Here is a 25721-nt window from a genome sequence, read left to right on the forward strand (position 1 = left end):
TGATTTGTGTGAACTGAAGGTTTATAGCGTTTCTAAGATTTTTGGTTTCTTATAACCAAAAACCTTTATTCCTCGGGCGCTATTTAAAGATAAAGTAATACCATCCTTGTTGTGATGGGATATTAGGCTCCTGCTGTCTACCAACGAGAATTTTACACAATAATTTGGTCCTATTGCCACTAAGTATTTTTATGGAAAATTTTTATTTGATGGTAACAATGATGTGATTGTTTTTTTTTTACTTCCATGAAAATGCGTTTTACTTGCGATTTTTTTCCAAAGATATCACATTTTATTTACGTTTAGTATTATAATAATGGACAACCATTGGCGCATATCACAACTCGGAGGTTTCTTGCGTAAAGTCTTGCTGCGTAATGATATACGTGATATACGTACGGTCCGTGATCTTAAGTCTTGCTGTGGAATGGTCTACGTGCGGTCCGTGATCTAGAAGCATGTGGTTCAGCCACGCATCACTCGAGTTGCGTTTTAAATTTGCGCACGTTATTAATGTGGATAGAGATTTATGCGGTGATTTCTCGTTACTAATTGTGTCTATCGTTAATTTGGAAGAAGATGACCGCATCTTTTGGAATGGCATGGGATTCGTTTTGTTTAAATCTATTTATTGCTTGCATCGGACGATGTTTATATAACAGAAGAAGCCTTACTGAACAAGACCCTGTAAGTATTTTACAACCCTCCATGTTTGATGTCCATGTTTGGTGAGCGACATGTAAGCGACCGTCGTTGTTGTTCATATGCGTGTAAGTAAATGCAGAGCTCTCGCTGCAGTCTTCTATTCCAGTCTTAAGTACCCGCAAGGATAATGAGAAACTATGTATATAATATATATTTCTTTATTTCACCCATCATTAAATACATATAAAACCAAGCATATGAATTTATATAAATCCTCGCTGAAGCAATAATAAAATATCTTCGATGCAGAAAATGCAGTCGTGCCTTAACATAAGTCATTTGGTGACCCGATAGTATTTAGACTTGCTACCATCCTATGGTGTTCTCTTCAATTGATCTCCGTATCATGAATTATGCCACGTGGCTTACAGTCGAACTTGTCGCTATGCAGGTGTACAAATTAATTTAATACTTTGCCATCGTTTTTTGGAATCGGAATTGCAAACTTTTCCAATATTTCATTTCAGAGAAGCTGAATGTGCATTTATATTATCATATTAGCGAGTCCTTTTAGCTATCACGCACAGGCCCTCTCAACAATGTATTAAGTGTTATTTCAGAGAGCATAGTAACTTGTAATTATTTCACTTCATTTATTCCCATTTTTACTTTGAAACACATGATGCCGATCTAAATTGACATAGCTGACTAAATTAACATTTTAAACGCGTTCAACAAAAGCCTCGTATCGAACTAAATGGGCTGGTGATTCTTTAGATACTGAACAATGGACAATAAATAAAACTGCTATTATTTAATTTTCAATTTCGTCCCATTTGAATTAAGTTGTGGAGCATCCGCATTCATTTGATTTGAACGAAAAATTTCAAACTTGTTCATGACGTTGACCGTAACAGGCTCTAGTAAATTGCTTGCATAGCTTCACACAGTCAAACACTGCAAACACTAGTGCAATAAATAGTTTACTGCATTAAATTAGCCATAAAAAAAACTATTGTAGCTCCGCTATGCTACCTGCTTACTTTCATGTCAGTCTCCTTCAGTCTTTATCCACACAAATCGACCTTATTATGTAATAGATTATTTATATTTATTTTTTTATTCATTTACCACAATGATAACCGCCACAATGAAGCTCGCACTTGTGAAGAATGGTTTCGCAGTCGCTCGACACAACACATGGCAGGCATTAAATAACTTTTAAATAAGATTATAGAAACAGTGGACTACCGACGAAGTGATCTTTTATTCGCACCTGATGTCATCAAAATAAATACCTCGATAAATCGTATCATCACATCATGATTCCTCTACATAACATAGTAACAGAACTATAGCAGCGCACAGACATCACTCGCTATGTAATTTCTGTTCAATTCCGTGTATCCCTTAAAGTCCAGTGAGAAAGTCTTCCCACATTACGGCAACAACATAAACGGCAAAAATCTAATTCCTTCAAGGTATGAAGTTATAATAAGGCACTCACGAAAGTGTACCTTGAGTCACATGTCAATAAGCGCAGTGATTTACCTGTAGCAATGAAGTCGCTCCCAAGACAAATAAGTTTTCCTTGCAACTAAACCGAAAGCAACGGCCAGCGCTTGTTAGTTTTTGTCAGTAAACTTGGATTAGGCCATCTGCTGCTACCATTCTGAGATCCATGCCTTGGTAATGAAGACTTCCTGGCTACAAGTTAGCGGACTTACGAGGATCAGTCCACTTGTACGACCCGTAATACTTGAAGTTGTTCTCAGCAAGCATCTGATCGGCTCTCTCTGGCCCCCGGGAGCCGTACTTGTAAGGGATGGGCTGCACGCCTCCCTCGTCGATCTTGTGCAGAAGTGGCGTGAAGATACGCCAGGCTTCCGCCAGCTCGTCTGTCCTGTTGGTGAATATGGTCGAGTTGTGGCGAGAGATATTTTAACCAGACGCCACGATAAATACTTCGTAGAATAATAATTATATTAATACTTATCTCTGCAGGACTGGAGGCAGGGAAACGTATAGCACGTTTCCCTGCGTCCATTCCTGCACGATATAAAACATTATTGAAATACGATTTAATACATTATTGAAATGAAGTAGTGAAAAAGTTTGATCTGTGAGAGCAAAGTGAGCCGCATACACAAGTGTAGAGAGCAGCGTAGGCTCGAGAGTAGAGAGTAGTATAGGGTCGAGAGTAGAGAGTAGTATAGGGTCGAGAGTAGAGAGCAGTGTAGGCTCTGGAGTAGAGAGCAGCGTAGGCTCGAGAGTAGAGAGCAGTGTAGAAACGAGAGTAGTTTGTGTTCCAGAGCAAAATAAATTAGGGATTATAAGGCCAACGAATGATAAGCAAATAAGAAATGCTGTACTACGTGTTTACGTAATAGGAAATAACTACCCGAGGTGAACTCACCCCAAAATTCTTTTGTCAAATTTATAAGGGCACTGTTCTGGTGTGCCACTGTCCAAGTTTATATTTCTGTCATAACCTTGGAAGGATCTGTCTGATCTATTGTAGATAAACCTGAGGGGTTTGGGTTCATTGTAATTGTCCGAATAACATATTAAATATTCATTGACCACGCTAATGACATCACGGCCTGACACTTTACCCAAGGTCGAGAATTCATGCAACAGTAGAGCAGCACTAATAATCGAGCGCAACGTACCTGTCGTGGAATCGGCTAATAAAGACGTGATAAAATGTTTCATTCTTTGGTTTAATTTGGTTAAGCCTTTCTTCAACAGTTATTATGCATTAAGGACACAATTCACGTAATGTAAAGCAGTACAAAGCCGTAAGTGCAAGTGAAGGTACCTGACGAAGTGCATCTGAGAGCCGCAGAACACGTCCAGGATGAGCCTCTCGTATGCATCAGGTAGCTTGGCGTGGCTGTAGCGGCTGTTGTAGGTCAGGTCCAACTCCGTCTCCTCGATGCCAAACGACATGCCAGGAGTCTTGTTGTTCACCTGCACAGAGTATAATACTCGTAACAAAACTTGCAATTAATTTCAACCAAATACGTTCATCCAATTTGATGATTATGGTCATTTTTTTCGGAAATAATTGCGCAGATAACTAAACATAGCGGTCCAGTTTTTCGGTGTGGCAGTTCTTTATTACAAGCTTTGCCTTGTAATAATAATATTAGTTCTTAATAATATAATAATAATAATAATAGTTCTTTATTACAAGCCAAACCTATCAGGATGCAGGATACAAATTCTGCCAGAACATGTCAAGATTGAGGCTTCCTTCGCCGACGAACACCAGGCCCCACCTTGCAGCACACGCCCCACCAGGCCCCACCTTGCAGCACACGCCCCACCCGGCCCCACCTTGCAGTAGATGGCCTCCCCAGGCTGTACGCGCACCACCAGTTCGTTGCGTTTCGACTGTCCCTTGAAGATGTCACCCGATACACCAGGCCCCACCTTGCAGCACACGCCCCACCAGGCCCCACCTTGCAGCACACGCCCCACAGGCCCCACCTTGCAGTAGATGGCCTCCCCAGGCTGTACGCGCACCACCAGTTCGTTGCGTTTCGACAGTCCCTTGAAGATGTCGCCCGATACGTCGCGGTATTGCACCCGCACCTCAGCCTTGCGTTCGTTCAGAGCTTTGCCTGCAAACGAAGATAATTAACTCGACTAGCAGTCGAATATTGCTAGCACAGCACAATTTGGAACTTTACCGGACGAAGAAAATAAAATCAAGAAATCGGCATATGTTGGTCGAAAGACATTTTCAGCCCCTACAGTTAAAAAATAATAACACGTCTGACTTAGTCTATCCACCTAACATTTACTAAACTCGACGTATTGATTATATTACACACGATACCGAATAATGCGCCAAACTTCTTTAGGAAAAAGCTTTAAAGTTTTTGTCGACGGATTTTTAACCGTCGTCAATGGTAGTTACATCTAAAGGATTGGTAGCTTGAGTTTCGGACATAGGGCTGCATAATTAAGGTGTGAACCCATCTAATTACTACTGCCTACGAGAGATAAATACTCGGGTTGAGTACTCATTACCATTAACTGTTTTTTGCACTAAATTATTGTACAAGAAGACGTCACTTATTATGGCAGAACTCAAGTTAGTTTGAGAGCTCAGAACAGGCTTAGAATTTATGTAGGAGAGCAAAACGAAAATGAGATTATTCAGTGATACAAAAGAGGGTCATTTGGTATGGAGAAGTTTTTTTTAACCTATTCTTCAGTTCTTCTTCAGTTGAAATATTCTTCAGTTAACTCAGTGGTAGAGTGTTCGCTTTGCATGCGAAAAGCCCCGGGTTCGATCCCCGGCACCTCCAGTATTTTTGACGGAGGAAGATGTCGAATCAGTAGGTCGAGATGCAGTTAATAAGCGGTGCGGTGTAGCTCTGCGTTTAAGCCAAATTATGAAATATTCTTCATCTCTTCCCGAGAAATAGAAAACTATACAAAGACAAGATGAAAAATATGCGTGTTGGCGTATGGGCTATCTACAAGGAAACTGATTATTCTTTGCGTAGTACGTACAAGCGAACAAAAATAATCATCCGTAACTTTCGGGTCCTTAAGATCCCCCCAGGTAACATACCCAGAGTGTTTAGGGACACACACCCAAGGCCATGCTGAAAGCACCACCTTATGACGGCGACTATGCAGGTCCACTAGCGACACCGAGACTTTAACTGAACTTCCCGGGGCTCGAACCCACGCCTAGCTCCTCCATCTCGGTGCCGCTCTACCGTCGTCACTGCGCATACAGCGGCCCTATAACCACTGCGCTACAGTGACGCAGAGATCATTTATTTGCAGGTCACTTGAGATCATTTATTTGATTCTTCAACTTTAAAATGGTAACTACTATGAACTTGTTTTTTAATAAATCTTAATGTAGTATTTTTAAGGAATGTAGGAATAAATTTACACTTCTGAGAATTTTTTAACAATTCACTATTTTGTACTCGCATATAAACTTGACACGCTTTTGAAGGATAACGTTAGCCGTCATTCGATTGTGCAATGTAGTGTATTGTAAAGACAAAATCAATGTCGTATGTAAATGAGCCTCTTTAACAGATTAAATATGAGTTTTGAGTTTTATTAGTTATTGCTCGTTCAAACCGGAAGAACATACAAATGCTAAAAAGTGTCACCAGTCAAAAATACGAGATTCGTTTGCTGGTAGGTNAATATGAGTTTTGAGTTTTATTAGTTATTGCTCGTTCAAACCGGAAGAACATACAAATGCTAAAAAGTGTCACCAGTCGAATTACTATATAGATTCGCTTGCTGGCACTTTGGTCGATAATTAGCTGCAGCATAGAAGTGAGCAATACTGCATTACTATGTTCTATCGCTGCATTTTCACTTCTATTTAGAGAAATTTGGATTCAATTAGGATTTCAAAACAACAATAATATTAATTATCCACCCTAAGCCTTTTTCTATGAAATTCTAACCCACCGACCACTGCACCCAAGCATCCTCATTTGCTGCTACAAAAGTTCCGTGGCGCTGACGTGAGTTAACGAACCTTGTAGTGTCAGTGTAGTATAGTTCACAGTGTAGTTCACAGTATAGTTTACAGTGTAGTTCACAGTATATTTCACATTGTAGTTCACAGTGTAGTTTACAGTGTAGTTCACAGTATAGTTAATCCCGTCAACCACATGGCGAAACTTTTGGCTTAAGCACTAAACGAAAAGGTCCTCCATTAGGCACTTCAAGACCGTCCGAACATCCGGCAGGAGGTAACAAGGATGCGAATTGCGACAACAAGAGACCATAAATCGACGGCACTGTGACAGTAATGTTACTTGAAAGTAATGACACACGTATAACAAATTACGGGATTACGACATTATGGTTATATACTTGTTAGAGCAAACTCGCGTTACATGCAAATTACGGGATTGTTACAGTTCAGTTACTAGTCAGAGAGCATCGTTATACGGCGATCATAATACGGCGCTTGCAGTTTATCAGAAGCGACACAAAACGATTACCGTATTTTTCTATTCTTTTTAGGTTTTTTAAAGATGAGAAATTCAGTGCGATTACCTCAAAACCTCTGTTAATAAAATTTTCTATACTTTCAATAAGTTTCCGATTACAGTTTTTTCTGGTAGAATGTAAAACTATATTGAATAATCGTTTCTGTCTCCCTTCTTTAAATTGTTGTTGTAATTTTAACAAAATTGCACAGTAAACAGCAATGCCGGCTAGGGGGAACAATAGAAATTCCCAGTCTCCTAGTTTACATGTTCATATCTTACCAATATTTCGGTGTGCTGTCTAGCTGTTGTGGAGGGATTTCAGTGCACACACAGCAGAATGCAATCCTAAATTTTGGCAGGATTCAGACTAACGGACTTCACTAGTTTTATGATATTATTACCCCTCCAATTAAACTTGCCTCTGATATAAACGACCGTAGAAACATTAAGTATATAGCAAAGAATAATTTCAATAATCATCACTCAAATGGCTGGCACTTTCCTTGGAATGAAGAAGTTTTCGAAATTGAAACATTTTTAGAACTTGAGAGCCTTTCTCGCTCAAAGCAAATTATCAGATTAAGAAGTTTGACGATGAACATTTTACTCTGTAGCGCGCCAACTTTTGGGCGAGCTTTTAGTTTGAGCCGCCGCACTTCTCCAAACATGATTGATGTTAAGAAGTGAGACCTTTCTTGGGACGTACGATTTATTGATCGGTAGCCTAGCTCCAATCTATACTGTCACCATTAGCTGGCTCATATGGCTTATAATATCTGGTGTATCGTTATATGTATACTAATCCGGTGTACTTCATTGACTTCTGTATATCTTCGGTTAATTCAACCTCTATCTATTTATGACGTTGATCATTGTGTTCTTTCTCACGAATGTAACAAAGCTCTGTATGGTCTATGTAAGCTCCAGAGTAATGAAATATAGTTTGCGCCCCTTAATATATTTTATATAGTTTTACATACTCATATGGAAGGGCCCGCGGGCAGAAACTTCGTATAAATTTGAATGTAGGAATTGTTCGATTAAGGAATTGTTCACATTTCGATGGCATCCTATTAAACACACTGAAACTTCACTACTCAGTTCGCTCGATACCTCGGATGAGTAATGAATCGCCAACTAATTTTCGAAAAGAAGGAATTTGAGTGATAATTGGAGTAACTAACGAAAGGAAGGAGGAAACAAAATTGCTGCGATTAAGCCAATAGGTCAAACAAATTTCGTTTGCCCTAACTTTCGTTTTCAAAATATTTTATTAAGAATATATTTTAGATAGTTTCATGGACTTGCTGAACACGAACAGAGCAAACGAAAGGAAAATATCAGTTGGAAGAACAGAATTCATTGTTCAACACAATTTCAATCGTTACAAAGGCGCATGCGGTAAAATTTCTGGTAGGTTAAAATGACTTTCGGATACAAACAAATTCCTGAGATAACCACACGTAAATGGGAACCCAAAATAAAAACCCATTGCGAGACCGCTGGCTTTTTAGCGCATTTCTCATCTAAGGAAAAAGGCGCTATTGTGCTCGTCATGTCCGTCCGTCTGTCTGACCGTCCGTCCGTCCGTGACCACGTTTTCGTCGACGAGAAAATGCGCTCTCTGTCAATCACTGCAGTGAGTAGGTACTGAGTTATTTTTTCTATTGTACTGCATCGCCTCCACAATACGAACAATCAACAGTCTCACCTGCACCCCACGCTCACGTAAAAAATACAAGTGTGATATTTGAAAAGCACCCGCTCGGCGAACAACTTCATAAAAAAAGTGAGCGCTCAGTAGCGGGAAGGCCTGTCGCTCACGTGTGACAGCCAAGCATGGTTGCTACCACTCGTCACCATTGAGTTAGGACAAAAAGAAAAGAAACATAGCGAGACTTGCATCGTTTACGTACATGCTACGCCTCAGTGACCAAGTTAACAAGTCCAAGGTTGTTGGAAGTCATCGAGCGCGATTACTATAAAGAACATCAGGGACAGAGCAGTGCGCAAAGCGGGAGAAAGTCTGTGTAGCTTCGCAACGCAGGCCGGAGTGTGAACGATCCGTCGTCCGTGCAAGCGGTCAACTGCAGCCTCGCTAACCGCAATGAACTACTCAACTAGAAAGTGAAAAGCACATGCAGAAATAATACAAATGGTGGGGATTGAAAGTGTTACACCAACCATCTGAAATGCCTGGTGGTGTAAAAAGATACGTGCGTAGCTTATATGCCAATTATAATACCGAGTACCTCACAACTATTCTAAAGGTAGCAATTAGTAGCAAGTGATAACTTTCCCTTTGAACCTAATACGAATATTCTGAACTGAGAGAGATGATTCCGAAATGTTAATTACGGACGTTTGTCAATTGTGCCATGTAAGTTAAAAAATTTGAGCGTTATCGTTCGGAAACTAAAATGACAGCCGGTGTACATTTCAATAAAGCCTTTAGAATTTACGTTTCGAATTCTTTAGTTCAAAATGCCAAAATATCTAATGATTAACCACAATTGGCTTTTGTCATGTCATCGTAAAGTAAACTAAATGATCCCTATAAATTAGTGAAGACTTATAACAAAGCCTCCGACGCGCGTACGACGCGAGTTCGAGGAAAGCGCGGCTGATTGACTGCAATTTAGAGGCGGCGGGTCGGATCGATCGACGAACAATAGGATACTTAGTTCTGCTGCACACAACCGCTCACTCATGGAGGAAATTCTCATTGAAGCGTCAGAAATTTCGGTAGCAAAAGAGAGAGAGAAAAAAAAGGAATATTGCGAGGAATGGTAAGAAGTGAAAATTCAGTCTCGTCTAAAACATTAATTGTGCTGATAGCAAAATGGCCTGCACAATGCCAGCGGCAAGTCAGCCTGCATTATGCCGGTGGCAAGTCAGCCTGCATTATGCCGGTGGCAAGTCAACCTGCATTATGCCGGTGGCAAGTCAACCTGCATTATGCCGGTGGCAAGTCAACCTGCATTATGCCGGTGGCAAGTCAGCCTGTATTATGCCAGTGGCAAGTCAGCCTGCATTATGCCGGTGGCAAGTCAACCTGCATTATGCCAGTGGCAAGATAGCCTGCATTATGCCGGTGGCAAGATAGCCTGTATTATGCCGGTGGCAAGATAGCCTGCATTATGCCAGTGGCAAGATAGCCTGCATTATGCCGGTGGCAAGATAGCCTGTATTATGCCGGTGGCAAGATAGCCTGTATTATGCCGGTGGCAAGTCAGCCTGCATTATGCCGTTGGCAATATAGCCTGTATTATACCAGTGGCAAGTCCACCTGCATTATGCCAGTGGCAATAAAGCACTTATCGAGTTTTCAAGGGAACCATGACACAACGTGAAGCACCAATGATAGGAACCTGATGTGTAAACCAGCATCCCTGCAATCAATATATACATAGCCGAGCACATTCTGAATACTACGCAACAGCAATTAAACATCGCTTCCTGATCACAGCAAATCCAACTCTAAATCCTCATTTAAATACGATCGAAAGGCAGCGCATCAGCGTGACCGTGGACTAAGAAGTCCCAAAGTCGTCATAAGGCCATAAGTTAAGAAACTTCACAAAATACCAGGCCAAACAAACCTAAAGTTCCTTCTATTTAAACTCGAGGTTAGCGTAAAACTCTCCGTCACGCGTAGATTTAACATCACAAAACCAACAAAACGCGAGGCCAAGGCTACGGTTTTTGAGTGAACCGCATCCTCTGATAAGACGAGCGAGTTCATGAGCGAATCTCCGTAACAGATAAGATGATGGCTCATTCGAGGCACACATATTACGACCTGCTGCGTCACGACCGAACCAGACTCTGCATACAAGATTACAGAGCTAACCGCAGTCATAACTTAGAAATGTTATGATAAGCAACGGTGATACTGCATTTCAATTGAAGTGTAACTATTGGAAAATGTACCTTGGACGGCTATCATCACATTATCCATAATGACTAATGAAAATTCTTGATGGCTGTCATTAAAGAAATAGCAATCAGCCCTGACCGCCGGCGGCATGCAGACAAGAAGCCCTCAAGTGCATTGTCTCGAGGTGAGGAGCTTGCGACACCGCGGCCGAGCGAAGGCCGCCGCATGCATACGACACCCCGGGCAGCCGCTGCAACGCCGCCGCTCGCACGAAACTCGGACGTGTGAGTGACGCGCCTTATACCATCCCCTATATTGTGGCCTCGACGCCTTTATATGACAGCCATTGCTTCTTGTGTGTATAAAAACAATAGGTTCTTTGTCACGAATTAAATAATTTATCGGGAAAATGGGACAGTGAATCGAGGATATGGAAGCAATTAATAAAGTTTGCATAGTGATCGCAATCGCCCTACACGAAATTTCTGTCCTGAAAAATATAAGTTTTCGTGCTCGGTAAGCTGACCCACGCTTGAATACATCATTTTTAAATCCCAACGTACAGTTCCAAAGATTGAAATGGACCTAAGAACACGAATTTTGTATTCCGTCAACATTTCCATGTTAAAATGAGAGCAAATTTATTCTCTACAAATAATAAAGCAAACAAGCAACTCATTCTTCGCCATGTCTCCGCGTCAATACTGCAACAAACGAACTGGTCAACGGAAACAAGCAAGGTTGGTACTTTCCCGCAAGAGCCCCGCACGAGCGTGTTCGTTCTGCCACATGATGGAGCGAGCTGTGTTCCCAGAGCAATGCAATCAACTAAAACAAGGCAAAGCTCGTCAAGAAAAAACTCCCAAACGGAGAAAAATTAAAGTGCTATTCACACGTGGCTGAGCCACATAAAATAAGTCACGTTCACAAATCAGAGAGGCACTTATCAAGCCAGGAAAAAATTGATAGAGATCATGAGAGAATTACAATTGCCCACTCACACGGTTTTTCGTGCATTAGGATGCATTTAATAATCATATCTCTGTTCATGGCGGGAATAGCGCATGACGTTGTGAATTTTATATTCTTTGGATTTGGCTACAGCAGAATAAAACAAGGGTTCCTTCGGGAGACCGGCTTTCGTTGGGAGTTTGGCGATGCATGTAGCAAACGAAATTGCATCAATCATGTGTAGACATGAATGAGACCAACACTTCTGTTCACGATTTACAACAAATCGAAATTAGGCTGCGCTGCAGTAATGTAAGTGATCACTGATCAGCTTTGTAAGAATGATTATCAAAATTTCATTCAACTTAGAAAAGGATGTATAAATGTTGATAATTTCTAATAACAGATAATCCTTTTGAAAGAACTAATTGCAAATTGTGAGCAAATTGGTTAAATGATGGAGTGTATATGCAGGGCACTCACAGTGTTAAATCGCGCATAGCTAAGTGTGAACGGCCCAAAGCTTCTCCTGAATATAACGATTCACGATAGCAATTCAACGTCACGAACAGAATCGAACATTTGTAATGCTATATTCATGTTGAAAAACAATAGAACAAAAGAGTACAGGCGAATATGCTCAATCAGCGTTATCGCCGCACCATTAGTACAAAAACAATGAATTTGCAAACTAAGTATAAAGTTCGTCAAAGGAATTGCTCAATGTTCGTCGCGTTCGGTGGAAGAAATGCAGACGAGTTCGGTGGAAGATCGCCAGACTGAGAATTGTGCCTCGCAAAATATGAGGTGCTTTAGTTATCAGTTGAACTCATCAACGGCCTGCGTGTAGCGCAGTTCACTGCCAACGCGCCCGTCATTATTTAGACTTATGAGAGATTCAGGTGTCAGTTTTCACTTACCGATCATAAAGAGGATATTTCAAGCTGAGCAGTTCTGTCAATGAAATATTTACCTTGACCTCAAATTATAGACTCTTCCTATTGAAGAAATAAGAGGATCTGGTACCTTGGCCTCAAATTATAGACTTTGTCCATAGATGAATTGAGTGGATATGGTCATGTCAAAACAAAATTATCGCTCATGCTCCAGGAATTTATTATTATACTAGGAAATATGGTCCCACATGTTATTGTGTTTCGAAATAACTTATACAATTAATAAGAGCCTTTCATTCATTTGATATTATATGTACAATTAAGTTGCACTCAAGTTTCATAATAAAACCTTAAAAAGCACACTAGTTATTCTCCTAGCGAGACATAGCCTAAAAAGTTACCAAAATATTCTGTATTACCTATAGAGAACCTAGCAAAAATATTCTGTATTAAACTAATGAGAAGAAGAACAGGCGCGATATTCACCACATCTGAGGATGAAGGGAACGCCCTCCCAACGCTCGTTGTGGATGCGCAGCACGGCCATCGCGTACGTCGGCGTGTTCGAACCTGCGAAGCACAACACCAAAGTAACGAGTTAAAATCTTACTCAAAAATGCGCCGGTATTTGTATTCACGTCCAGGTTCATACATAACAATTTTAAAATATGCTGAATACAAATACAATGCAAGAAGCGGCCAACTAAAACGCACAATACTATTCAGCGCAGAGCATTCTAATATTAAAAAAAAGAAAAGAAAATATACCACAAAATTAACAGGTACGAATCGCACAAGCAATATAATAAAAAAATTAGTAACTTATTTATTAATTTTTCACTCATCTCTGCAACGTTAAACCTATCGTTGTAATACTTCACATTAATTAAATGATCTCATCAAGATAAGACTAGCAATTACTTTAAAGAAATTTGTCGTACGCGATAGTTTTCTTAATGTTGACTTCTTTATTGGTTTCATCTTTAATTCTGTAACGTAAGACTGAAGCTAAAACAATTGATTCATCAACGTTAATAGCGTACGGCAATAATCAAGGAGGGGCAAAACATTTGCAGTCAATTCCCGAACGTGGAACCATGTACTCATGTATAAATCATAGTGCGGATACGATGAATAACTAAAAGGTCGACAAATGAAACAATTTCTGTACAAGAGAGAAGAACTGCTGACATTATCACAAAAATAACTCTATGAAGCACAACCGGCAAAAAAATCCAACAATTGAGCCACATCAGCACACCTGATAGTTCCAGCAAGCCAGTAAAGGAATAAGAATTAATAAGAGACACACCGGCCAGTAAAGGAATAAGAATTAATAAGAGACACACCGGCCAGTAAAGGAATAAGAATTAATAAGAGACACACCGGCCGGCACTGTAGGGTCGTCAAGGTAGCCCAGTGCAGCGTCCGTGTTGGGCTGAGCGTCATCAGCAGCGACGTACTGGCCCAGCACCACGTCTGGTAAGTCAATACTCGCGATGCTCTTAAGAACCTTCACCTGTGCAACACAACACTCACTCATTGCTGTACATATTCATCGTATAATCTGTGCGTTTCGGTATATGAATTACAGGCGATTATACGAGTATAATCGGTATAATGAATATACATACTCGTATAATCGCGACTTGCATACAATACAATCGTTTGACTTGCATTTACACAAATCTTTCGGCATTTTTGTATTGCTCACACAAGTTTAACCGAGTGTTTATATTTACATGCGTATAAACTATAAATTTGTCCTAAATGTAAATTCTTACTTTTTTTAGTACTCAATAACAATAAGTATCTTTCGATATTGTTTCATAGCAGAAAATAAAATCGTGAATGACAAACTGCAGCAGTAACCTGACCATAATATGTTAGTAAATATGACTCGAACGATTGGGTTAGCTGATGAACATAAATATACATATACAACTTCATTGCCCTAGACGACAGCATGATAATACATGAATTTTAGTCAGCAAACATAATTACTATAATGGCTTTCTGTTATAGTAATTATGTATGTTAACAACCTGTTGAGATGTCTGAACAAGTAAACAAGACAAGTTCTTCTCGCACCGAACATTCCATTTATAGAAGCAAGTGGATAAAGGATCGTACACAAAGCGAAGGAAGAAGATATTCCGGTAACATGAACTTGAACTCAGCGTAAGAAATGCAATGAATGCCGCGCAATGAACGTTGCAACAGAGCTGTACAAATATTAATGGTTATTGGGAAATATTCGGGAGCTGCAATAGAGCGGAAGGTGACCTCAATGAGAGACCACACCCTGACAACACCACGTCCTTAAACTGCACATCACCACACCACATCCTCGTGCTGCACATCACCACACCACATCCTCGTGCTGCACATCACCACACCACATCCTCGTGCTGCACATCACCACACCACATCCTCGCACTGCACATCCCCACACAACACACGCAGCACTCAAGTGACCTGTCATACGCAGCACTGAAACTCTATCATCGTAACAATTCATCAAGCTATACAAGTTTTTCTACGGTATTCATGACTTTATTTTCACTTTCCCCTTCATTGAAAATAGAACGTCTGCAGCTAGCAGCATTTTGTCACCAATTGTTCGAATAAAAACCTTTCATTATCGCCACTAATAATTTCGTCATAATGCCGATACTTAAAGAAGAGCTTCATTTTCGGTTGTGTTATTAGCCTCGCAAATATTCGTCAACAAAGATCGTTCATTACACATGTTGAGCTATAAAACACGCTTTGAAAGTATTTTCATCTAGAACGCTAACTAAAGAATAAAATTGACAACATTACATATCTTGAGCTATAAAACACGTTTTGAAAGTATTTTCATCTAGAACGCTAACTAAAGAATAAAATTGACAACATTACATATGTTGAGCTATAAAACACGCTTTGAAAGTATTTTCATCTAGAACGCTAACTACTCCTATGCTGCGTAACATTCAAATCGCTTAGATAGAACTGCGATCGTTGATGCACAAGCTCGTACTGAGCAGAATTATCTCAAGCGTTACTAGCTGGATTGAATTAATTCAGAACGTAATAACAGGATAACGTGGCAGCATGAATATAGACGTTTAGCGTCCGGAAATTTCTAGCACGTCCCTCTTTTATACTTTTCGAGCAGCGGTGAGGCGAAGAATCTTGACTTGCGGCCTCTCCAAGGTTAAAGCGTCAGTGGCAAAATTCGTTACAGACTCGCAGGAGTTGCTTCATATAAGCTCATGAATTGATTAATTCGCTTTAGACAAGACAAGTGATTATAATCCTAATCCGAAGTCAAGGACTGATCCACGTCTATAAGAACTGCCGAAGAAGTAAAGCGCTGTATGGGTTGCGAAAAATGTTGAGCAAGTCGATCACACCAGTCAGAATTACTGTAAAATATTTCAATTGAAAACAGAAAAGATGATAATATCCTCATTTTTTACCCAGATAAGCTGCGAAATACCGCAATTTCGGGTGGTGATCCGAGGCAAGATAATTAAATTGTAGAGTTAATTTTCTTATAGTTCGATTATCGTTGCATATAAAACGTTCCGTGTGGACGAGAAAACTGCGCAATTTTGAGATTATCCGACAGCTTCTATGGAGGATGTGTGGCTGATTTTACAAACTAAAGAACAAGTAAATATCCGATTTGAACGAGGTCAACTAGATTTAATCTAATCAAAATGAGTGTCATCATAATAATAAAATAATCAGAAAATATTCCCAAGTATAAATTCGGATCGCTATCACTTTTTTGTGCGCATCAAAAAGTGAAATGTACATCTTCTAAACCGCCGTACTTGCGCATCCACTCAATGATATAGTGATGAACCTGATCTCCATTTTATTATGAGCTATTGTGTGAAGACCCTTAGACGCATGCCAAAACATTTACTTTCTTTATATTGGAGAATTTAATTTTGACGTTGGTTGTAAATTTTTATTCGCCATTGAAGCAAAATCACATAATAATATGCGTTTAAAAATTACTTTTTAAAGACAACACTTTTAAATAATCCAGTGTCTCCAGTGTTACACATGTACAATGAATTTCTAATTTCATAATGAAATAATAAATAATTATTTTTAATTTTATTCTTATAATAAAAAATGTAAAAATTTTCAAAATTATTTATTCTGTCAATTGATACATGCATTGTCTCCGACTTTATACAAGTATGCAAAATTTCAGATTGATTGGATTCAGATCGATTATTTTTTTTCATTCTTTTAATATCAAAAATGAAATTTTTTACATTTTCAAAATTATTTATTCTGTCAATTGATTCATGCATTGTCTCCAACTTCACACAAGTGTGCAAAATTTCAGATCGATTAGAGAGGTTGAAGTGTGTTAAATATCGACTATAAGATTTGTAGCAGACAGACAGACAAACAAACAAGAAGTGAAGTTAAAGAGAAGTGTTGTAAAATGAGCGTAAGTGCCCACCTTCTCATCTCTGATGTCATCAGCAGACGTTGATGAAGGTCGCTCCATGCTGACGAGGCAGAGTATTTGCAGCAAATGATTCTGCATGACGTCCCTGATGATGCCGAAGTCGTCGAAGTAGCCGCCGCGGCCCTGCGTGCCGAAAGGCTCCTTGAAAGATATGAAGACGCTTGCGATGTTGTCTCGGTTCCACGTCGGGCCGAAAATCCGGTTACCGAATCTGGTCAATGAGAGAAAAAGAAAAATTGTTGTTGAACATGTTGAACTGCAAGTTTTTACGCGACTACAAACGGTCGTGTGACAGATTAGCTGATGAGAGAAATTGTTACATAGCATCAAGATGAGCAATATCTTGAGATAATGTATGTTCGTTAGAAGGCACTACCAGACAAAACTTAGGGGCAATTTATTGACACTCGTTTCTCGATAATTTAAAACTTGAATGAAACAACACAAAAATATACACACATCTATGATAAAAATAAAAGATAGTTCAGCCATACACTCAAGAAGGCTAGATAGCAAGGCATACCAAGACAAACTAATGAATACAATTTTGTTGACAGTGATAATGGAAACAAAAGCTCCGATTCGCTTGCGGCAGGATGCAGAAATTCTCAACAAAAACCGCGCCGCGAAAGTAAGCGACCTATACTGTCAAGCTCAGCAGACGACCACACCCGACGTTTCAATGTACATTTACATTCGAAATAATTGGCTACTCAATGAAGCCGCATACGGCGCAGCTGTGTGGGGCACCAGGCCAATTATTACTCGACATCAAACCTTTGGTTGGAAAAAAAAACTGCCAGCTGCTCTCCGAGTAAGGAATACTAAGAAGAAATTCATTGCTTTCTTGTCGACATCTTGAGTTAATTTATCAAGCGAAATTTGATCTCAACATCAAACTTTTATGCTTTATTAATGCAACAGTAATTCTTTCTACATAATTAATTTTTCATGTGTTATAATAAATTAACAATGCATCTTCGAGGACTGAATATTATCCGGAAAACTTGTTGTTTGCATTCGTCGGAGGTATTTCCTGACATTCATGTGGCAGCTTCTTCTCATTGAAGCAGTCTTGATAAAAAACAATGGTAATGAAAAGTCATTTTAAGATGATTCAGTAGTTATTGTCATCAGAAGTGCAGTCTGCACCAAAGAATGCTGATGCTGACAACCAAATCGTTGCATGGTGCTTAATCACCTGTTTCAGTCACAATATTTTTAAAAATTATCCACGTTTAGCGCTGCAAAAATTGGTACATCAGACTTTTATCCATAAGGTCCCTTATCTAACATACGACCAACGGGTTTAAGATAACTACACTGATATGGTGGTAACTCTTGATAAATGTGCATTTTGATACATTATCCTTTAGAATACAAACACAAGCGAGATAATGCGGTGAAAGGCAATATTATTTTTCGTGTTCACGCCATTGCGATTCAAGTGGCGACGATGTACCTATATCTAAAATCCTAGAATCATCTTGACTGATACAGAGTAAGATTATTTTAGCAACGCAATAGATTTCATGCAAGTCATCCATGAACGTGCCTAATACAGCAGTCTTTTATTCATATCAGCCAATCAAAGGAGCATTTCAGATTAAGGAAAACGTACTTGATGCAAAACCTTCAATCGAAAGATGCTAGTCTGCCGTCGATAATTTTGAATGGGCGGGATAATTAACAATTGAACGAAGCAGTACCTATATATAATTACTTGTAGCACAAGTAACAGCAGAGACGTAGAAAACAAGTAAACATTAAAACAAGATACAGGCCGGCAATAGTTCATGCTGTCATCGATTTGAAGTTTTAAACACTTGTCGCTGGATTGTTTGCATTAGTATCTCAATTACCCGGCAAAAACTCTGTGATGATCGTAAAGTTTACTACCAGTCTTCAGCGTCCATATGTTGATAGACATATACCTATATTTAATTCGGGGCACATTACAGTGGAAAAATTAGTAACCATTTTGCTAACATCTACCTAAATTCAATAATTTCGATGGACAGACTTGGCTACTGATGAACTCCGTGCTGTAGCCTGACTACAATCCTCCCACAGAGCACGAGTCTTGAGCTCATCACACTGGTTTTAGGAGGCAATAAGAAGGAGTTTCGAGGTAACGTCTGCACGATCTTCCTGTAGAAGCGAGATTTTAATTCGCCGGTGGTAACTGTGCTCGCAACATGAACAACTGGATGGAACGTGTGATGTGACGTTGAGCGACCGACGTGGTGATTGTACGGTACGTACGCAACAAACCGAGCTGCCACGTTTAACAAAATGCAACATGGAATCATTAGTTTACAAAGCATGGAATTCGACGATCTTAAAACGCTATTTACTTTAAGCATTCTGATGCATACAGGATTTATAAAAGTAAACTTCATGCAAATTATCCCATGCGCAAATTTAATGAAACTTTTCCAAGTTTAATTCAAATTAGCACGCTTAGATGAAATTTAGGTTTATTGACATGAAATTTTCTATTTGACCACGCATTTACTATGCTAGAGTTAATTCGAAAAAATATTCCATAACTGATCATATAATATTCGTAGGTACCGGTATGTAAATCGGCTGCAAAAGCTTCGCCATGATAAGGTTACGTTTAATTGAATTTATGATCAAGCTTGAGAATCATATAAATAGATAATGCGTAAGAGTATAATTGATGCCAATCGAAAATAATCACAATTTACAAGAATGTTGCCTGTAACCAAAACTTTCATATGAAGCGTTAACGGTACTTTCGAAAAGGAACAAATGTAAGCAGCAACATAAATGACCTTGACTGTTCCCAGCTATTGCCTTATCACATGAAGCTGATAATAGGCAACTGAATACTTCACCTTAATTTAATTTACTTTTAAAGTTAAGTTATTACATACTTTAGAGTTTAGAATATACATAAAAATTTCAGTATACATCTCAGTTTTGCCAAACTAATCACAATAGAAATTTTTATATAATCGCAATAAAAAAAACCTTCAGCAGAATCGAAGTATAAGTAAGAGTAATCTATGAATTATTTTTATAATTACCTCAGGGCCATTAAATTTTGAACCATTTCCTTTCCAAGATAGTGATCAATGCGGTACAGTTCTTCTTCCTTGAACAAGCCCGCTAAGTGACGAGACAGTTTTTCCGACGAGGCAGCATCACGTCCAAATGGTTTTTCAATAATTACTCGGGTCCAAGCCCCATTACCCGCCATACAGCACGCTCGGATATTCGAAGTTACGGGCTCAAACACCGACGGTGGAAGAGCCAAGTAGAATATTCGGTTTGCTTTATTTCCGCCCAGTTTTGTCATTTCTTGGTTGAGGAGTTCAAAATCCCTTCGAGCATCATAGCTTCCTTTTACGTAATAATTAATGTTCCAAAATTGTTCCAAACGCTCTTGTTCTTCAGGTTTTGCAACAACAAATGGAGTGCACTTTTCTCGAAGATCCGAGATAGTTAAATTAGACCTCGCATATCCGACAAAAATAGTATTTTCTGGTAACAGCCTATCCCTGAAGATCCACCACAACGTTGGATAGATTTTTTTCTTTGCAAGGTCGCCGGATGCACCCATAACCACAAATACGTGTGGAACATCTTCTTCCCAATTGGAATCGCCCGGTGTGTGGCATGATTTTAGGCTCTGTCTGATGAGAGTCAACATCTCTTCCGCAGCCACGGAGTCACTTTTCTGCACTGATGCATGCTGTCTGGCACTGTGAAAGGGTTTAATCTTGTTTTCCATGTTGCTCTGTTCTTTTGATACGCAACGATAACAGGGATTCGCCGGTATATCTATCACTAGTGGAACTCCACCTCCCAGAGCACTCGACTCACCGCCGATCACTGCACACGAATTGCCCAGCTTGAATGAACGAACTTTCGCCTCGAACTAGCTTTAACTTGCACTGCGAAGGACGTTCGCTGATCACTGGCGATGCAACACCAAGACGGAGCTGGAAAGGGTGCCAGTTAGGCATTTGCATCGATCAATAGATAAACTAAAAAATTCTGCAATTACGTATGGTATTCACTCAGCGTGCTGATTTAGTGGGAATGATAATGACTGGCTTTCGCAATTTTTGTTTTCAATGATTTCTTAGTAAAAATTAAATAGTTTTACATTATTCGACTCATTTATATCTTGGTGTATATGATGACTTTGCCAGATATGATTTACCGATAAACTTGAAATGATGCTGATGAAGTTGAACATCAAGACACGTATGTTGACATTGAATTTATTTGAGTGTAGTAGATCAAACACTCTCATAATTGATCATCTTATTCAAATTCTCAAGTTTACTTGAACGCAAGGTTGTAACAAGATGATCGTAAATGGTGACAAAATACAATAATTATGCAGATTTAGCAGAATTGTTAAACAAAAGGGATTATTAAAAATTCATATTATCAATCAATTCACAATCCTGTAAATTACTCAAAGTAATTCATATTATCAAATCCTCGTTATTTGGTCTGTGTTTTAACAGAGTAGCCACCTGGTATATTTTCATACCAGATTTCCTAAATCTGGTATGTTGAGACGGTGTCTTGTATAAATATTTTTATTATATTATTATTATACTAGTCAAATCTATATTACATTTTTATATTTACTAAAACCTATTATATTTCTGGTATGTTTAGTTCGATTGGAATAAATCACTATATTTGTTCAATTTAACTTTTTCATCGGGCACAAAATCGTGTTTTTAGTTGTCACCTGAGAAATTTTGTTAAAATATCCACTTTTGTGGAAATTAACCCTCAAATCATTCCAATGGCTTCTTTTTTAACAAAGGCTTCTACCACACGTTTATATAACGCTGTAAAAAAGTGCTGTAGATCCCAGGTAAATAGTGCTTGTCTTGTGAATTATTAATAGGAGTTTTTCTGGCATTTATACCAATTTCAATGTTGACCTTATTTTACTTATAGTTTCATTAATTTGGATGATAAGCCATATACAGTGTGAAATTCTAGGTATGGATGTTCACTTATAGAAAAGTTTTCCACATAGCCTAGGTGGAAAGCTTTTCTTAGATGCATGGAGGACGACTCCACATCCAGGCTCACTAAACGAAAAAAAAACTTTTCTTGTAAGTTGTATACAGCACTCTGCCAGTGCCAGCGCCAGGTGACTGATGTCTCCACGTCTGACTGGTAGGTATACAGGAAATGGGGGATCAAAAGTGGACAAACTTACAATTGTGTAACACCTCAGATTTGTTAGGTATAGCATTGTTTTGTTGTCTCATGTTTGATATTTTTTATTTTTATTTTATTCGATAGATTTGTTGAAAATTTTTAATGCCCTTTGTTTGTAAATTTGTAATTGAGTTTACCTAAGTTAAGTTAGTTTAATAATTAAGTTAACATGTTAAGTGTGGCACGACCCACCCGTGGGTCTGGGTCGTAGCCAATATCCCTCTGCTGCGAAACGACCCACCGGTGGGTCGTTTATAAAAATAATATCAAATTTTGATAAGAGCCTCAAAAATTAGTTTTATTGAAATATATAGCTCAGTTGTGTTGATGTCATTAAATAAAGGTTTGGAATAATAGAAAATGAGTTTTACTAATTTATTTAGGTACCAAATAAAACATATTCATTATTTCCAGTTGCAAGATTTTAATTTGAGGAAAATACCCACGAATTAGTCCTGATGGTGTGCATAGTGACAAAGCAGAGAATTTTTTAGACTCTCTCTCAAGTTCATTTTTTAGTCCTATAAGTAGACCAGTAAAGTATCATGGATACCAGCATTATAATACTCAAGAAATTGGTTTAAATCTTGAGTTTTTGAGGAAATTAAAAATGAAGTGATTCCAAAAAAGCTCTGGTTTGCCACTATGATGGTGTGAGCTAAAACATGACCAGCACATAAATGGTTTTCCTGGGCATCCTTTACAAAAGGTTGATAATTTTTTGGCCTTTCTATCGGCAACTTTTGATCCTTCTGACTGGGAGATCATTTTATAGCATCCCACACAGCGCTTTCTTGTCTTGCTTTTTGAGCCAGGAGCTTTGTTCAAGCGATGGGCACTTGTCTTGCCGCCTGTTTTTTGAGATTGTTCTTCCATCGGATATCCATACAGGAGTGAAAAAATAAGAGATTCTCTGAATTTTACGATTGTCCATTTGTGCCGCCCACTGCAGTATTTGTTGAAAATTAGGAGAGCGTTTACCACAGTACATCCACACAATAGTTCCAAACATAATTTCCTATACCATTTTCTAGATTTTCTCAAAGGACTGTAGTATGAAGAAAACTGGTCTGAAAGATCAACTCCTTTTTTACAGGTATTGTAGTCTAGAACACTGTCGGGTTTCATCACATCTGCTCCAGTTCTTGATTTTTTCCCTGTTGTTCTTAGAACATCTGTATGCTCAGGGACTGTAGACAAAGTTAGCACATTTCTTTTATCCTTCCAGTTTAGGACTTTTATGTCTTGTTCATTCTTTTTTCCAACAATTTCTCCCCTTTTCAATTTTGCTTTTGTCACCTCAACTGGCAGTCCTTTGCGATCGGAATGGATGGTCCCACATAAGTATGTCTTATGATCCAGGAGGAACTTTGCCAGGGGAAGGGATGTATAATAATTGTCTGTGTAGACTGTCATCCCTGTGTCTAGCAAGGGGCGCATTAGTCTAGCAACTACAGACTGCTGCATAGTGTCAATCGAGAACATATTTTTTTTCTAGGGTAAACATACAATTTCTGAACGCAAATTAAGCATATGCATTGCATTACAATTTTATGAACGCCGATGGTAAACAGTCAAAATATAACTCAGTTTACAAATAAATTTACATTTTAAAAAATTAGTTCTTACATATCTCTGTCTCCAATGTTAGTAGGTTCTGCTCTGCTGAGACACATAGTGGCAAAGCAGAGATTTTTTTTAGACTCTCCCTCAAGTTCATTTTTGAGTCCTATAAGTAGACCAGTAAAGTATCCTGGATACCAGCATTATCATACTTAAGAAATTGGTTATGCTCTGCTGAGACGACAATGCAAGTTTGGTACTGGCAGCGCAGGCATCAACAACCACACGTGGCGCCAGTTCACATATGTCTGGCAACAACAACACTCGTTCAAAACTTCACGTTCAAAGATCAGATTTAGAAGTTGAGTTCGTTCAATGCTTTCGAAAAAGATGCTCTAGTTTGTCATAGCGGAGAACCAAAGACGTTCATTCCTTTCTAATCCGCATCCGCACTACTCTGGATTTTGTTTTCAATTCAATTCCTAATTTAGAGCAAACTCTTTGTTGAGGGATTTTTTGCAATTGACATATCGATTTGACACCGTGTATGATATTTTAAAACAAATTCACAGAACTAAGTTTCATAGCACTTTTTCCACGCATAAGTTTATGAAATCAAAACTGAGTGATATTTACCAAATTAAAAACGAAACTATTCACTCACAATGCCCTTGTGCGAGCATGACCAGGTATTTCTGTTTCTACTTTAATTTTAATAAATGTGCTAAATGATAATTTTTTTGCACTTTTTCCCGCTAAGATCTTCAAATCTGAATCGATCTTGACATAAGTAAATACGTATCTATTTATTGGCAATATGCTACTGTATGTTCTGGAAGACTTTTTATTTTTATTTGCACGCCAGATTTTTTTATGAACTTGGCACGTATAATTATTTCAAATCCAAACCAATTATGACCTAATTAATAATGAAGATGTTTATTTACAATACGCTGTTACGAGCGTTGTAAGAATTTACTTTTTATTTTAATTTTGTGTCAGCTTCATTTTCGCATGTGTATATACCTATATTCTTGGTTTTGACGTTTTTAAGAGTGTCACGAAGCCTGTTGAATTCATCGATGATCTTGAGATGAAGTCCCTTCTTTGTAATACTTTGAGACCTAGTCTGGTTGTTAGCTTGTCTCAGATGGTAATTGAAACGGCAGTTCAATGTCGTAGTCGTTACTGCAATTACCCGGATGCAATCCAAATAATGAAGAAGTCTACAACCTTCTTTGAAGCAAAATTTACAGATTTCAAACTTCCTCTTGGAGAACTTCCACTTTTTTGCATTTGCCATTGCTCGGTATGGTCCAGGGTTTGACGTTGTTGTCAAGGTTGTCACGGAGCCAGTTTGATTCATCGTCGATCTTGAGATGAAATTGCTCGATTGTAATACTCCAAGACCATTTCAGATACATTTTTGAGTCTCTGGTTTTCATATTTTTGACCTCACTGCTGATTTTTCTTGCAATTGGTTCAGTTCTGTGTCTCACAGTAATCATTTTCTCTCTTGCTGCCGGGTCTTTATTGCAAAAATTAGTTTGAGATGGCAGAATTTGTTGATTTATACGCGTGCGATTAACGACCAGAGAATAAATTGATTTAAATTATCAAAGAGTCGGACAATTCTTCAGATGACGTTGGTAGATCGAAAGGCATATATCAAGAAGTAGTTTTAGTTTATTAACGACGTTTCGAATGTAACAAACATTCATTTTCAAGTTACAAAGAGCATTGAAAGAGCTATGTAACTTGAAAATGAATGTTCGTTACATTCGAAACGTCGTTAATAAACTAAAACTACTTCTTGATATATGCCTTTCGATCTACCAACGTCATCTGAACAATTGTCCGACTCTTTGATAATTTAAATCAATTTATTCTCTGGTCGTTAATTGCACGCATATAAATCAACAAATTCTGCCATCTCAAACTAATTTATATATACTTGTAGAATTTTACAGCTAATAGATATATCAATTGCAGTTTGTGGCTGCTGTATACAAAAGTGCTAGAAGTTCACATGCAAATACATTCTTCTTTGAATTTGTCATACTTCCATTAGTGTT

General features: G+C 38.6%; 1 protein-coding gene across 3 annotated transcripts; it reads right to left on the reverse strand.

Moving 5' to 3' along the window:
- Positions 1-894: 894 nt before the first annotated feature.
- Positions 895-20800, reverse strand: LOC108683306 (glucose-6-phosphate 1-dehydrogenase). Of its 3 annotated transcripts, none has more exons than XM_018172609.2 (8): positions 19911-20800; positions 16846-17065; positions 13755-13887; positions 12855-12938; positions 4213-4274; positions 3988-4059; positions 3467-3618; positions 895-2548 (listed from the first exon to the last, which is right to left on the reverse strand). In XM_018172609.2, the coding sequence occupies exons 1-8, from the start codon at positions 20615-20617 to the stop codon at positions 2353-2355; spliced, it is 1626 nt and encodes a 541-aa protein (XP_018028098.1). In that variant the 5' UTR covers positions 20618-20800; the 3' UTR covers positions 895-2352. The 3 variants fall into 3 exon arrangements, with proteins under 3 accessions (XP_018028098.1, XP_018028099.1, XP_018028097.1); XM_018172610.2 differs by having other exon boundaries at positions 3988-4026; positions 4180-4274; XM_018172608.2 differs by lacking the exon at positions 3988-4059 and having other exon boundaries at positions 4141-4274.
- Positions 20801-25721: the final 4921 nt, after the last annotated feature.

This window comes from Hyalella azteca, unplaced genomic scaffold (assembly GCF_000764305.2).
Source record: "Hyalella azteca isolate HAZT.00-mixed unplaced genomic scaffold, Hazt_2.0.2 contig1914, whole genome shotgun sequence".
Taxonomy (NCBI): domain Eukaryota; kingdom Metazoa; phylum Arthropoda; class Malacostraca; order Amphipoda; family Hyalellidae; genus Hyalella; species Hyalella azteca.